At 50.6% G+C, this 15,313-nt stretch overlaps 1 protein-coding gene across 2 annotated transcripts in view; it reads left to right on the top strand.

Annotated features, from left to right (window-relative positions):
* LOC141084723 (intraflagellar transport protein 70A) overlaps positions 1 to 15,313 on the top strand; it is a 67,046-nt gene that overhangs the window by 2,820 nt on the left and 48,913 nt on the right. For both annotated transcript variants that reach the window (XM_073569598.1, XM_073569596.1), the window contains exons 2-5: positions 4,779 to 4,844; positions 5,009 to 5,218; positions 13,664 to 13,720; positions 14,539 to 14,674. In XM_073569598.1, coding sequence (XP_073425699.1) covers positions 4,779 to 4,844; positions 5,009 to 5,218; positions 13,664 to 13,720; positions 14,539 to 14,674 — 469 coding nt within the window. The remainder of the gene's footprint in view (positions 1 to 4,778; positions 4,845 to 5,008; positions 5,219 to 13,663; positions 13,721 to 14,538; positions 14,675 to 15,313) is intronic.

Below are 15,313 nucleotides of genomic sequence, written 5' to 3'. Positions count from 1 at the left end.
TGACAGGTTCCCTTTACCCCTGAGCTCAGCGTCTCACCCTCTCCCCATGCAGTAGGATAAGGCAGTGACAGGTTCCCTTTACCCCTGAGCTCAGCGTCTCACCCTCTACCCATGCAGTAGGATAAGGGCAGTGACAGGTTCCCTTTACCCCTGAGCTCAGCGTCTCGCCCTCTACCCATGCAGTAGGATAAGGGCAGTGATAGGTTCCCTTTACCCCTGAGCTCAGTGTCTCACCCTCTCCCCATGCAGTAGGATAAGGGCAGTGACAGGTTTCCTTTACCCCTGAGCTCAGCATCTCACCCTCTCCCCATGCAGTAGGATAAGGGCAGTGACAGGTTCCCTTTACCCCTGAGGTCTCACCCTCTCCCCATGCAGTAGGATAAGGGCAGTGATAGGTTCCCTTTACCCCTGAGCTCAGTGTCTCACCCTCTCCCCATGCAGTAGGATAAGGGCAGTGACAGGTTCCCTTTACCCCTGAGGTCAGTGTCTCACCCTCTCCCCATGCAGTGGGATAAGGGCAGTGACAGGTTCCCTTTACCCCTGAGGTCTCACCCTCTCCCCATGCAGTGGGATACGGCCAGTGACAGGTTCCCTTTACCCCTGAGCTCAGCGTCTCACCCTCTCCCCATGCAGTAGGATAAGGGCAGTGACAGGTTCTCTTTACCTCTGACCTCAGCGTCTCACCCTCTCCCCATGCAGTAGGATAAGGGCAGTGACAGGTTCCCTTTACCCCTGAGCTCAGTGTCTCACCCTCTCCCCATGCAGTGGGATAAGGGCAGTGACAGGTTCCCTTTACCCCTGAGGTCTCACCCTCTCCCCATGCAGTGGGATAAGGGCAGTGACAGGTTCCCTTTACCCCTGAGCTCAGCGTCTCACCCTCTCCCCATGCAGTGGGATAAGGGCAGTGACAGGTTCCCTTTACCCCTGAGCTCAGCGTCTCACCCTCTACCCATGCAGTAGGATAAGGGCAGTGACAGGTTCCCTTTACCCCTGAGCTCAGCGTCTCGCCCTCTACCCATGCAGTAGGATAAGGGCAGTGACAGGTTCCCTTTACCCCTGAGCTCAGCGTCTCGCCCTCTACCCATGCAGTAGGATAAGGGCAGTGACAGGTTCCCTTTACCCTTGAGCTCAGCGTCTCGCCTTCTACCCATGCAGTAGGATAAGGGCAGTGACAGGTTCCCTTTACCCCTGAGTTCAGCGTCTCACCCTCTCCCCATGCAGTAGGATAAGAACAGTGACAGGCTCCCTTTACCTCTGAGCTCAGCGTCTCACCCTCTCCCCATGCAGTAGGATAAGGGCAGTGACAGGTTCCCTTTACCCCTGAGGTCAGCGTCTCACCCTCTCCCCATGCAGTAGGATAAGGGCAGTGACAGGTTCCCTTTACCCCTGAGCTCAGCGTCTCACCCTCTCCCCATACAGTAGGATAAGAACAGTGACAGGTTCCCTTTACCTCTGAGCTCAGCGTCTCACCCTCTCCCCATGCAGTAGGATAAGGGCAGTGACAGGTTCCTTTTACCCCTGAGCTCAGCGTCTCACCCTCTCCCCATGCAGTAGGATAAGGGCAGTGACAGGTTCCCTTTACCCCTGAGCTCAGCGTCTCACCCTCTCCCCATGCAGTAGGATAAGGCAGTGACAGGTTCCCTTTACCCCTGAGCTCAGCGTCTCACCCTCTACCCATGCAGTAGGATAAGGGCAGTGACAGGTTCCCTTTACCCCTGAGCTCAGCGTCTCGCCCTCTACCCATGCAGTAGGATAAGGGCAGTGATAGGTTCCCTTTACCCCTGAGCTCAGTGTCTCACCCTCTCCCCATGCAGTAGGATAAGGGCAGTGACAGGTTTCCTTTACCCCTGAGCTCAGCATCTCACCCTCTCCCCATGCAGTAGGATAAGGGCAGTGACAGGTTCCCTTTACCCCTGAGGTCTCACCCTCTCCCCATGCAGTAGGATAAGGGCAGTGATAGGTTCCCTTTACCCCTGAGCTCAGTGTCTCACCCTCTCCCCATGCAGTAAGATAAGGGCAGTGACAGGTTCCCTTTACCCCTGAGCTCAGTGTCTCACCCTCTCCCCATGCAGTGGGATAAGGGCAGTGACAGGTTCCCTTTACCCCTGAGGTCTCACCCTCTCCCCATGCAGTGGGATACGGCCAGTGACAGGTTCCCTTTACCCCTGAGCTCAGCGTCTCTCCCTCTCCCCATGCAGTGGGATAAGGGCAGTGACAGGTTCCCTTTACCCCTGAGCTCAGCGTCTCACCCTCTACCCATGCAGTAGGATAAGGGCAGTGACAGGTTCCCTTTACCCCTGAGCTCAGCGTCTCGCCCTCTACCCATGTAGTAGGATAAGGGCAGTGACAGGTTCCCTTTACCCCTGAGCTCAGCGTCTCGCCCTCTACCCATGCAGTAGGATAAGGGCAGTGACAGCTTCCCTTTACCCTTGAGCTCAGCGTCTCGCCCTCTACCCATGCAGTAGGATAAGGGCAGTGACAGGTTCCCTTTACCCCTGAGCTCAGCGTCTCGCCCTCTCCCCATGCAGTAGGATAAGGGCAGTGACAGGTTCCCTTTACCCCTGAGCTCAGTGTCTCACCCTCTCCCCATGCAGTGGGATAAGGGCAGTGACAGGTTCCCTTTACCCCTGAGCTCAGCATCTCACCCTCTGCCCATACAGTAGGATAAGAGCAGTGACAGGTTCCCTTTACCCCTGAGCTCAGCGTCTCACCCTCTCCCCATGCAGTGGGATAAGGGCAGTGACAGGTTCCCTTTACCCCTGAGCTCAGCGTCTCGCCCTCTACCCATGCAGTAGGATAAGGGCAGTGACAGGTTCCCTTTACCCCTGAGCTCAGCGTCTCACCCTCTCCCCATGCAGTGGGATAAGGGCAGTGACAGGTTCCCTTTACCCCTGAGCTCAGTGTCTCACCCTCTCCCCATGCAGTAGGATAAGGGCAGTGACAGGTTCCCTTTACCCCTGAGCTCAGCGTCTCACCCTCTACCCATGCAGTAGGATAAGGGCAGTGACAGGTTCCCTTTACCCCTGAGCTCAGCGTCTCGCCCTCTACCCATGCAGTAGGATAAGGGCAGTGACAGGTTCCCTTTACCCCTGAGCTCAGCGTCTCGCCCTTTACCCATGCAGTAGGATAAGGGCAGTGACAGGTTCCCTTTACCCCTGAGCTCAGCATCTTACCATCTCCCCATGCAGTGGGATAAGGGCAGTGACAGGTGCCCTCTACCCATGCAGTAGGATAAGGGCAGTGACAGGTTCCCTTTACCCCTGAGCTCAGCGTTTCACCCTCTCCCCATGCAGTGGGATAAGGGCAGTGACAGGTTCCCTTTACCCCTGAGCTCAGCATCTCACCCTCTGCCCATACAGTAGGATAAGAGCAGTGACAGGTTCCCTTTACCCCTGAGTTCAGCGTCTCACCCTCTCCCCATGCAGTAGGATAAGGGCAGTGACAGGTTCCCTGTCACGATCCATGCTGGATTGTGACAGATAAAAGCACATGTAACCTTTTTTTTTCCTTTAAGCTGTTTGCTTAAAGTTAGTTTTGCCCCCTGGTGGCCATTAGGTCATTACACAGTGGTGTCTTTAGTTATAGTTTCGCCCCCGGTGGTGGCTAGTATTATTACATGGGAATCACTAGCAGGTGTTATGGCTCTTGCCTATAAAGGAGGGTCAGGTGGTCTCACTCACTGTTGGTGATATTGGTCATTTCCAACCATCCTTGGTGGAGGAAGGAGCTAGAGAGGAGTTCCTTGCAGCTCTGACAGAGCTTTGGTGAAGTAGCAGCTATTCAGGAGGAAAGCTGTACTCAGGTGCTGGACTCTGTTGCTTGGAGCAATAGCAACGGAGCAAAGCTAAGTGGTTTTTCCCTGTTTGTAACTTTCCTTTATGTGTGTTTTAGTGCAGTGGTGGGATTAGTTTCTGCACCATCCAATTCATTAGAAAGGGATAGGTGCAGGGCGAGCTAGGATTTTTAGGTATCCTGCTCGTCACCAGGTGCGAAACCTGCCTAGGGACCGTCAGGAGTGTAGAGACACTAACTCAGGGGAGTGCAGGAGGTCTCCACGTCCTCGTTCCCTACTGCAGGGCCCTCCATTGTATCGGTTTCCCTGGTGTTTCCCTTATCTCTGTAAATTCGCCCTGCTGGAGGCGGTGTATCCAGGGTCACGGGTGTCATAGAAATTCGCCCTGCTGGAGGCGGAGTATCCAGTCACCCGTGACATCACATTCCCTTTACCCCTGAGGTCAACGTCTCGCCCTCTACCCATGCAGTAGGGTAAGGGCAGTGGCAGGTTGCTTTTACCCCTGAGCTGAGCATCTCACCCTCTCCCCATGCAGTAGGATAAGGGCAGTGACAGGTTCCTTTTATCCCTGAGCTCAGCATCTCGCCCTCTACCCATGCAGTAGTATAAGAGCAATGACAGGTTCCCTTTACCCCTGAGCTCAGTGTCTCACCCTCTCCCCATACAGTGGGATAAGGACAGTGACAAATTTCCTTTACCCCTGAGCTGAGCGTCTCACCCTCCCCCCATGCAGTAGGATAAGGGCAGTGACAGGTTCCCTTTATCCCTGAGCTCAGCATCTCACCCTCTCCCCATGCAGTGGGATAAGGGCAGTGACAGGTTTCCTTTACCTCTGAGCTCAGCGTCTCACCCTCTCCCCATACAGTAGGATAAGAACAGTGACAGGTTCCCTTTTACCCCTGAAATAGTAGTTTTGAGATAAGATTATACATGTGTTATCCTATATAAATAATGGAAATGATCACTTCTGCCTTTTCTTTCTCAGATAAAGGAAGGAAGATACGGAGAAGCAGTGCAGATACTCAGCATCGAACTGCAGAAACAGTACCGGGTAACGTCATGTTAATACTAGTGATTATACTTCTGGATCTTTCTACTTAGTGAATGATATATACTCCTGTGCAGATGTACTTTCCTTTGGAAGATGTAGTGATGTGTATTATCTTGTATGTAGATTTCTGATCTATACTGTATATGTTGTTTTTTGCGTTGCAGTCTAGGGCCGGTCTGTCTCTTCTGGGATATTGTTATTATCAGATGCAAGACTTTGTCAGTGCCGGAGATTGCTATGAACAACTCCTGCAGATAAATCCTGAAGTTGAAGAGTATAAAGTATATTATGCCCAGTCTTTATACAAGGCGTGTATGTACCCAGAGGCCATGAAAGCAACTTTTCTCTTGGATAGTCCTGCATATCAGAGCAAGGTAAGGACACTGGACATTTACATAGCACTTCCCTGTATCCCAGCTGTAACCATCTACCATCTGAAGCTTAAAAAAGGAGATTTTTGTGTACTCACCGTAAAATCTCTTTCTCTTAGCCTCTAATTGGGGGACACAGAACCGTGGGTGTTATGCTGCTGTCCACTAGGAGGCAACACTATGCATAATCTGGAAAAGATTAACTATGGCTCCTCCTCTGCAGTATACACCCCTGGACGGCGTCAGCCTTCTCCAGTGTTGTGCAAAAAGCATTAGGAGGAAGTTAACAGAAATAACATAACTATGCCTCTAATAAGGCAACCATTTACGAGCTCAAAGAACAATATGAGAACTCAACCGTAAAAACGGCCCGTAAGGGCAAAAGGATGGGAGCTGTGTTCCCCAATTAGAGGCTAAGAGAGATTTTACGGTGAGTACACAAAAATCTCCTTTACTCTGTCGCCTCATTGGGGGACACAGAACCATGGGACGTCCTAAAGCAGTCCCTGGGTGGGAAGCAATGGACTAATATTGTGCAGACAGGTCCCTAAACTTGGGGCACTGCCGCCTGCAGAACCCGTCTACCCAGGCTCGCATCCGCTGAGGACTGGGTATGAACTCTGTAGTGTTTCGTAAACGTGTGTAAGCTAGTCCCAGTGGCCGCCTTACACACCTGTTGTGCCGAAGCCTGGTGCCGAATGGCCCAGGACGCCCCTACCGCCCTCGTAGAGTGTGCCGTGATACCGGCCGGAAGAGGAGAATTGTTGAGGCGGTAAGCCTCTTGTATGGTGGACTTGATCCACCTGGCAAGGCTAGCTTTGGAATCCGGCAAACCCTTGCGAACGCCTTCCGGAAGACGGAAAAGGGAATCAGACTTCCAGAAGGGCGCAGTCCTAGACACGTATATACGCAATGCCCTGACGAGGTCAAGCTTATGCAGAGCCTTCTCCACTCTATGAACCGGAACCAGGCAAAGGGATGGCAGTGAAATTTCCTCATTGAGGTGGAAGTTGGACACAACCTTCGGAAGGAAGGATGGGACTGTACAGAGAACCACCTTTTCCTGGTGAAAGGCTAGGAAGGGCCGTCTGCAGGAGAGTGCTGACAATTGACAATTCAGACACCCACCAGAAAAACCACCTTCTGTGATAGAATGCGGAGTGGGACTTCCTTAAGAGGTTCGAAAGGTGGTGCCTGCAATGCTGTCAGGACCAGGTTGAGGTCCCACGTTTCCAGTGGACGTCTGTAGGGGGGAACCAATCGGGAAACCCCCTGGAGAAAGGCCCTTACTTGCGGCTTGTTAGCGATGCGCCTCTGAAAAAGCACTGAGAGCGCTGACACCTGGCTCTTAAGCGAGCCCAGGGATAGCCTGGTGTCCAGGCCCGATTGGAGAAAGCCAAGGACTTTTGGGCGGGAATAAGGGAGTGGAATCTGGCCGCGAGATTCGCACCAGGTGAAGAAAGCTCTCCAGGTACGGTAATAAATCTTGGCGGAGGCTCGCTTCCGTGCCCTGATCATGGTTCTAATGATGTCCGTTGAGAGTCCTGCCTGGGTTAGAACCCAGGTCTCAAGGGCCATTCCGTCAAATTGAGAGCCCCTGAGTTCTGGTGGTAGAACGGGCCTTGTGACAGAAGACGGTCGGGGAGACGCCAGGGGACGTCTGCTGTAAGTTGTACGATGTTGGCGTACCATGTACGTCTGGGCCAGTCTGGCGCCATCAGGATAGTTGGAACTTCCTTGTGTTTGATCTTCCTCACGACTCTGGATATCAGGGGGAGAGGTGGAAAGATGTACAGAAGCTGGAACTGGGTCCAGTCCTGAACCAGGGCATCTGCTGCGAGCGACCGCGGATCGTGTGTCCTGGCCATGAAGTTGGAGACCTTGGCATTGAGATGGGATGCCATTAGGTCCACGTCTGGGGTCCCCCAGCTACGGCAGATCTGTCGAAAGATTTCGGGATGGAGAGACCACTCTCCCGAGTCCATTCCTTGTCTGCTTAGGAAGTCGGCTTCCCAGTTGTCCACACCCGGAATGTGGACCGCAGAGAGTACCGACCTCGTGTCTTCCACCCAATGGATGATATGTGCCACTTCTCTCATCGCCTGGGTACTGCGGGTCCCGCCTCGGTGGTTCACATATGCCACTGCAGTGGCATTGTCCGACTGTACTCTGATATGAGAGGCTGCCAGTAAGTGACGAAAGGCTCTCAATGCCAGGAAGATGGCCCGAATTTCCAAGACGTTGATGGGCATGTTCGCTTCCACTGGTGACCACTTGCCCTGTGATGTAGGTGCATCGCACCCCAACCTGTCAGGCTCGCGTCGTTGGTCAGGACCTTCCATTGACCTGAGAGAGAGGATTTTCCCGTTGCCAGTGAGGTTGGCTTGAGCCACCAGTACAGGGACCTCCTGGTTGCCAATGTTAGCCGGAACTCCCTGTCGAGGGAGAAAGGATTCCTGTCCCAGGACTTGAGGATGGCTAGTTGAAGAGGCCTGAGGTGAAACTGGGCAAATGGTACCGCCTCCATTGATGCTGCCATCCTGCCGAGGACTCTCATGGCAAACCGGAGAGATCGGGGGGGATTGCGGAGGAGTATGCAAACTCCTAGACGGAAAGCCAGTGCCTTGTCTCTGGGAAGGAGCACCAGACCCCTGGAGGTGTCGAATAGCATCCCCAGGAAGGTCAGAGACTGACTTGGGGTAGTCGATGACTTTTGTAAGTTGACTAACCAGCCCAGGTGACTCAGAGTGTCGATTGTGATTGAGACGCTGACCTCGTAGTCCTTGAAGGTGGAAGCCTTGATGAGAAGGTCGTCCAGGTATGGAATGACTACTATGCCTCTGGAGTGTAGAACGTCCATGGTGGCAGCCATGACCTTGGTAAATGTTCTGGGAGCCGTAGCGAGTCCGAACGGGAGAGCCACGAACTGGTAGTGGCCCTGGTCGATTGCGAACCTGAGAAATCTCTGATGGGCGGGAGCAATCGGTATATGCAGGTATGCGTCCTGTATGTCTATGGAGGCAAGATATTGTCCTTGCGCCATGGACGCAATGATGGACCGAAGGGACTCCATGCGAAAGTGACGAACTCTTACATACTTGTTGAGTTGTTTTAGGTCTAGTATGGGCCGGACGCTGCCTCCTTTCTTGGGGACTATGAATAGATTGGAGTAGAACCCTCGGAAACGTTCGGCCGCGGGAACCGGTACTACGACTCCTGCTTTAAGGAGAGAGGAAACCGCTTGGTGGAAAGCACAAGCCTTTTCTGGCGGTTTGGTGGAACATAGAGGAAGAACCGGTTCGGTGGACTGGAAGCGAACTCTATCTTGTATCCGGAAGACACTATTTCCCTGACCCACCTGTCTTCTGTAATAGGCAGCCAGACTTGCTGAAAGAGTAGAAGTCGTCCGCCTACGGGTGGGGTGTCTTCCGGAGTTCGTGAGTCATGATAAGGAGAAATTTTGAGCTTTTCCTCCTTTGGGCTTCGCCTGGCCTGTTTTCGACTGCCAGTTCCTGTCTGGCCTCTGCGCCGTCCGTGGGTTGTCCCTGCGTGGAGAGCGGTTACGATTCTGTGCTGGACGCGAGGCGTACCAGCCCGAAGAATTCCGAAAGGATCGGAATCGTGTTTGGTTACACCGTTTGAACGTGCGTTTAGGTTTTAGTTGAGGGAGAGAGGTACTCTTTCCCCCAGTGGCATTGGATATTATTGTGTCCAACTTTTCACCGAAAAGCCGTCCACTGAGGTACGGGAGATGCGTGAGGTACTTCTTTGAGGCCGCATCCGCTTTCCATTCCCGCAGCCAGAGGATACGCCGAATCGTGATGGCGTTTGATGCTATCCCCGCTACACCTCTTGCGGAATCCAGGGCTGCATGAAGCATGTAATCTGCTACCACTGCTATTTGAACCGCTTGGTCCGACAGCTCAGGGTTTGAAGCTTAGAGGCCAGTTTGCATTTTTTGGGCCCAAGCCAGAATGGCCTTGGCCGCCCATACTGAAGTGAACGCGGGAGCCAGGGAGGCCCCTGCCGCTTCGAAGATTGAACGAGCCATGCGTTCTACCTGCCGGTCTGCAGCGTCCCTGAGGGTTGAGCTATCTGGCAGTGATAGGAGGGTCTGTGCTGCTAGCCTAGAGACTGGGGGGTCCACTTCAGGCGGATCTGTCCACTCCTTGGTGTCCTTTTGTGGGAAGGGGTACCTAGCCTCCAAATATTTGAGATTGGTGAATTTCTTCTCAGGCTGCGAAAACTGCTTAGTAAGGATCGCCTGAAATTCCGGGTGGTTAGAGAAGACCTTAGGTGGTTTCAGAACACCTTCAAAGCAAATCTTGTGTTCTGGGGCTTCCGGGGTTGGATTGGAATTGTCCAGCACCCGATGGATGGAAGAGATTATGTCCTCAACTAGCGCTGTATTGCTAGGGGGACAAGGGACCTGAGACCGCTCCATTTCGTTGTCGGAGTCACAGATGCCTTCCGCATCCTGCGTATTGCTGAGGCGTTCCCTGGTGGGCGAGCTGGGGCGAAGGCCTTCTGTCGTCGGGGATCGCTGTGGAGATCTGCGTTGTCTGTCTCTGGTAAGGGACGGTCTAGGTGACCTGGAACTACGATGTCTCTCCCTAGAGGGGATGACCGTGTGCTATGGGATGACGCAGAGGAACGCGACGTGTGGGTGCGCTAACGTCTGGGAGAGCCAGAAACGGCCTGTCCCTGAGTGGAGCTGTCCCTTTGCTGAGTAACGCTCATAGCCGAGACATGACCCTGCAGAGCCTGGAGCAATGTGGAGGTTAGGTTATCTATGGACTGTGTCATAGACTGTGACATCTGGGTAGCCCATTCCGGCGTGGTAGTAGCCACTGAAGCATTGGTAGGAGCCTCTTGGGGTTCTGACCCAGTATTCTAGATACAGTCCTGACAGTGCGGGTACGTGCTGCCACTGGGGAGAGTGGTTTTGCAGGCTGTGCAGAATGCATAAAAGCAGTCCTGCCTGGTTCTCTTGGACCTTGAGCCCGGCATAGTGCACAGATTGCGGAAGGGCTGGCTGAGAGGGGCCTACAGGGGTGGCTATGCAGGGAAAAAACCTATAGGAGAGCCTTATAGGGAATCCGGATTCACAGCCGAGTAAAAAACCCGAGCTGTGATCTTACCCCACCAGCGTGCCCCTAGGTCCAGCGCCGAAGATCCACAGTCCTGTGCCCCCCGGAGACTGGCTGGCGTGGTGCTGCGGATGCCTGCAGCAGAAATGGCCGCCGAGAGGATGAGGAGGGAGAAGAAGGGGGCGGAGAGCTGAGAGAGTGCGCAGAGATGTGTAAAAACGCGCCCTTTCTGTCTCGATCCGCCCCTTCTATGACACTGTAGAGTGTCATATTTGTCATCCGGGGGGGCGGGCCGGGGGGCGGAGAGGAGACGGCGACCTCAGACCGAAGCCGCGGCCTAAATTTAGTTACCGATGCCCAGAAAGGGCTCCAGGCCGGAGCGGAAGTCCGGGAGGGGGTCAGATCTGAACCAGACCCTCCCCGGATTGAAAGGCAGGATAGCGGTGGGGCCACAATTGGAAGCGGGGCCCTGTGAGGGGTCCCCCTGAGATGCTATGGAGCTGCTGCTGCTGCCGCTAAGACGGGCGCAGGGAGCCCTCTGTCTGTATGTGCCATGCCCATGCCTGCCAGCACTCCCCTCCCCCCCCCCCCCCCCCAGCCCCGACAGGATTCCGCAGCTGGGCTGCAGATTGCCGTGGTACAGACCCTACCTGAGGCATCTCAACCTAATTCCCCCAAAGGGGGATTAGGGAGGTTGCCGCTGTCACCATCAGGGGGCTTCTTCCTCGCCTCGAACTTAACCCAAGACCAAAAGGAATTGGGGAAGGAGGGGGTCTCGACTTCGAACCAGCACCCGCAGGACTGGGGAAGGAGCGACATGGGGAACAGCCATCTCAACTTCAACCGGGCACCCCATAATAGGGGGCCGAGGAAGGAGCCATGCCGGGAGTCTCACAGGAGACCCACTTTTCTTCATCTGTCATCCGGAAAAAAACTGAGTGAAAAAGAGGAAAAAATTCTTTAGGTGTGCCTCCTATGCGACACTAAGCAAAAACTGGAGAAGGCTGACGCCGTCCAGGGGTGTATACTGCAGAGGAGGAGCCATAGTTAATCTTTTTTAGATTATGCATAGTGTCACCTCCTAGTGGACAGCAGCATAACACCCATGGTTCTGTGTCCCCCAATGAGGCGACAGAGTAACATTTCTCGCATCTTTACATATCTTAACCCATTTGACATATACAAACTGTTTTATTTCTCAAGCTGGAGTTTAGCATTGATCTCACTGGCCACACAAATGAAACTCCCATTCGTCTGACACCTGTTTTGCCGACTTCACCCTACACTTGCATGCATGCCTGTTTTTTTGAATGGGGAGAGAAGAGTGAGTCACGGGATGAAAGAATTGGTCTTGCTGAAATGACCATTCCTGATCCATGTTTTGCCCTTGTTTTCTGCCATTAGGCGATGCTAGGGAAGTTCCTGTATAAAACCTAGCTATTGAACCTGTTTTACGCCAGGGTGGCGAGCATTTCTATTGGTACAGTTATACAGTGTCTTCAACAAAATGGCGCCGGAGATCGCGCTATGCACATGCGCTGACTCCAGTGCCATTTTATTGAAGAATTCTACTACAACATAAACATAGCAGTGTGCACGCGTCGGCCATCGCCATTATCTCGATGGCTGGTGCGTGCTCACTGCTATGTTGACACTCTACAGGGCGGTATGCGCACGCTCTGACTCCGGTGCCACCCATCCCGGCTTAGGTTAGAAAATGGCATCCACAATTATATATAAGATGCTACATGGACTAAAGTATTAGGACACCTGCACATTACTCCTACAGGAGGTTTTATGACATCCCATTCTAAATCCATAAGCATTAACATGGGGATGCCGTCCCTAGACCCATAGCAGCTTAAACCACCTCCACTCTTCTGGGAAGGGTTTTTAGAAGATCTTGGCGTGTGACTGAGAGTTTTTCCCATTCATCCTGAAGATCATTTGTGAGGTCAGATGCCAATGTTGGGATAGAGGACCTGGCTCACAGTTACAGTTCAGTTATGTTAGATGCGGTTTTCTCCAGGCCTCTGTGTGAGTCACTTTGTGCACACCAAACTCATCCAACCATGCCTTACTTTGTGCGCTGTGGTGCAGTCAAGTCCTAACAGTATAGGGCCTTCTCCAAACTGTTCCCACAAAGTAAGATCATACAGTTGTCCACAATGTCTTTATATGCTGATGCATAAAGATTTCCTTTCCCTGTAAGTCCTACTCCTGACACACCCTATAACCTCCATAGCATTATCCCTCCCCCACCAAACTTTACAGCTGGCACAATGTAGACAGGCAGGTAAGGTTCCTATGGAATTGGCTAATCGCCGACTCAACCATCTGACTTGCAGGTAGAAAAGCGCGATTCGTTACTCTACAGAACATATTTCTCTAGGATCCATTGGCTGCATGCATTACACTATCCATTCTATACTTGGCATTGTGCTTGGTGATATAAGGCTGAGGAGTGCTGCTGCTTGGCTATCAGCTCCCACTCCTGAAGCTTCTGGCACACAGTTTTTGCACTAATCTTAGACTAGATCTACAGTTATTGGGTTAGCAGAGCATTGACGACCTTCATGCACCGCAACTCTCAGCGCCCCTAATCTGTAACTTTATTTGGTCAGTCACTTCGCGTCTGAGTTACTTTTGGTTCTTAAATGCTTTCAGCTTTCAATAATTTCACTCTTAATCATGGAATATTTAGAAGGAGAAATTTCACAAATTGACTTGTATCGGTGATTGAATTCAGAGAGCTCTTTAGTATGACCCGTTCTTTCACAAATGTTAGTAAAAGCAGACTGCGTGGCTAAGGGCTGGATATTATTACATCTGTGGCAATGGGACCAAAAGAAATTCTGAATTTAACCATGAGATGTGTCCGAATTCTTTTCCCCATGTAGTGTAGTAGATCATCTTTCAATCCTTATGATGCATCCAGGCTCATCTGACTGTTTCTCTGGTCTACGGCCGACTTAAAACCCGTCACAGACAACAGCCAAAGATCTATTATTTACCTTACAACTGTAGTGTTGTCCTTTTGTAAATGGACCTTTGGATGGAAGAATGAACCATTGATGGTGAAGGTCACCAAATCTACATTTGACACATGTCTATTGCCAGCTTCAAAGTGAAGATCCACCTTTGAGACTACTTAGCATGTTTGACATACAATACAAGACAGCAAATGTAGCAATTTCATGATCAAATGATTACAATTGTTTTACATCATTGTAAATTGTAGGAACATTTCATATTCCCTGCAGACCCCTGAACAGATGAAGATAGCTTGTGATAAAATACATGTCTGTCACTGTGATTACTGTGATTATAGCTTTTATCCACCTCTATTTTTTCTTAGGTTTTGAAATTACAAGCTTGTATTAAATATGGAGAAGATGACTTATCAGGAGCTAAGGTATGAAATTAAATTAAAATGTACTTTTAGCAAATATTACAGGCAATTGTATGAAACGTTGTAATATACTGTATCTTATCGAAGAAATCCTTTCTCCACTTATGAGCGATTATTCCTCCTCACCGCCTCTGGAACTTGTCATCACTTTGTAAAAAGAGCTCAACTCCATCTTGCTCAGATTAGATGAACTGCTAGCTCTCTGTGCTTTCATGTGACACGACCCATTATAGAGAGAAGGAAGGGAGAGTGAGGAGCAGGGAGAGGAACCAGGCAGAGGGAGAAATGGAAAGATCTAGGTGATCAAGGTAGGATCTTGTCACTGTGCACATGCTCAGTAAAGCAGGGACTAGCCCATCCCCTGAAACAGAGGTCACTATTGACACTGTTTCAGGGTGGCAACAGAGGCTTCTTCAGTGACTGCAGCCTCTGCCCCCTGATGATCTCTTGTGTGAGTATCTCAGCATGCAATGGGGATTCTGAAATGAGACGTCATCAAACAGGAAGTTGGTTTAAAAAAACACAGTTAAATATATAGACATTTTAGGATTAAATCAGCCTTAGTTTCAGACCAATGTATTGTGACCGTTCATACCCATTCACATCTCAGTTAAAGGCCCTGTGATTATCATATCTCCAAAAAGATGACTTTTGTTAAATCATGACAAAACATCATTCGTTGTATGTTTTCTTTTTTTTTTTTATATAATGAAACAGAAGCGATGCAGACTTTTGATAATGTTTTCCATTGCATGATTATTGTTAGAATGATATTATTATTATTACATCCTATTTATCATCTGTTTGATACGTTCTGATAGAGTTTGGTAGAACAGATACCTTCTGATGATCCAGATAGTGAAATTAATTTGGGATGCTTGCTGTACAAAGAAGGACAATATGAAGAAGCCTGCAAAAAATTCATCACTGCCATGCAAGTCGTGGGGTATAAACAAGGTAAAAAGATTCTGCAAAGATTTTTCTGTTCATTTTGCTACAAAAAAAAATGTGGACATTCTATACTAGTAGAAATAGAGCCCAAAGTCTCAGGATACATAATGTAGTAGGTAACTAGTGTTCACCGGACTTATTAGGGTATATGCACACAAAGTATTTGTAGCAGAAATGTCTACACCAAAGCCCTGCAGTTTACAGTTCCAGTAAAGAAAATGAGATTTCTGAAATCTCATGCACATGCTGCTTTTTTTTTTTTTCTTGCGGATTTGAAGCGGTTTCAAATATGCAGCATGTCAGTGTTTTTACAATGTTTTTTACCCATTCAAATAAATAGTGGAAAAAGCTCAACAAAAATGAATTAAAAAAATGTATGTATGTTACACATGGTTTTTCCTCCCAAGAGATGTGTTCTTGGTGCAGAAATTTCTGCTGAAAATAGTTAATGTGCCCATACCCTTTAAGCCAAATACTCCAAGAGAGCCTGTCACCGGCATGTGTTGGTTTATAAAGGGCAGCACGGTGGCTCAGTGGTTAGCACTGCAGCCTTGCAGCGCTGGGGTCCAGGGATGACATCTGCAAATATTTACATAACTTCTTCTCCTGTTGAGTTCTTTTTTCCCTATTATTCTCAATTTTATA

The sequence above is a fragment of the Dendrobates tinctorius genome, unplaced genomic scaffold (assembly GCF_039654945.1).
Source record: "Dendrobates tinctorius isolate UK_male_01 unplaced genomic scaffold, ASM3965494v1 ptg000005l, whole genome shotgun sequence".
In the NCBI taxonomy this organism is placed as follows: domain Eukaryota; kingdom Metazoa; phylum Chordata; class Amphibia; order Anura; family Dendrobatidae; genus Dendrobates; species Dendrobates tinctorius.
This window is presented reverse-complemented; position numbering and strand designations above follow the sequence as displayed.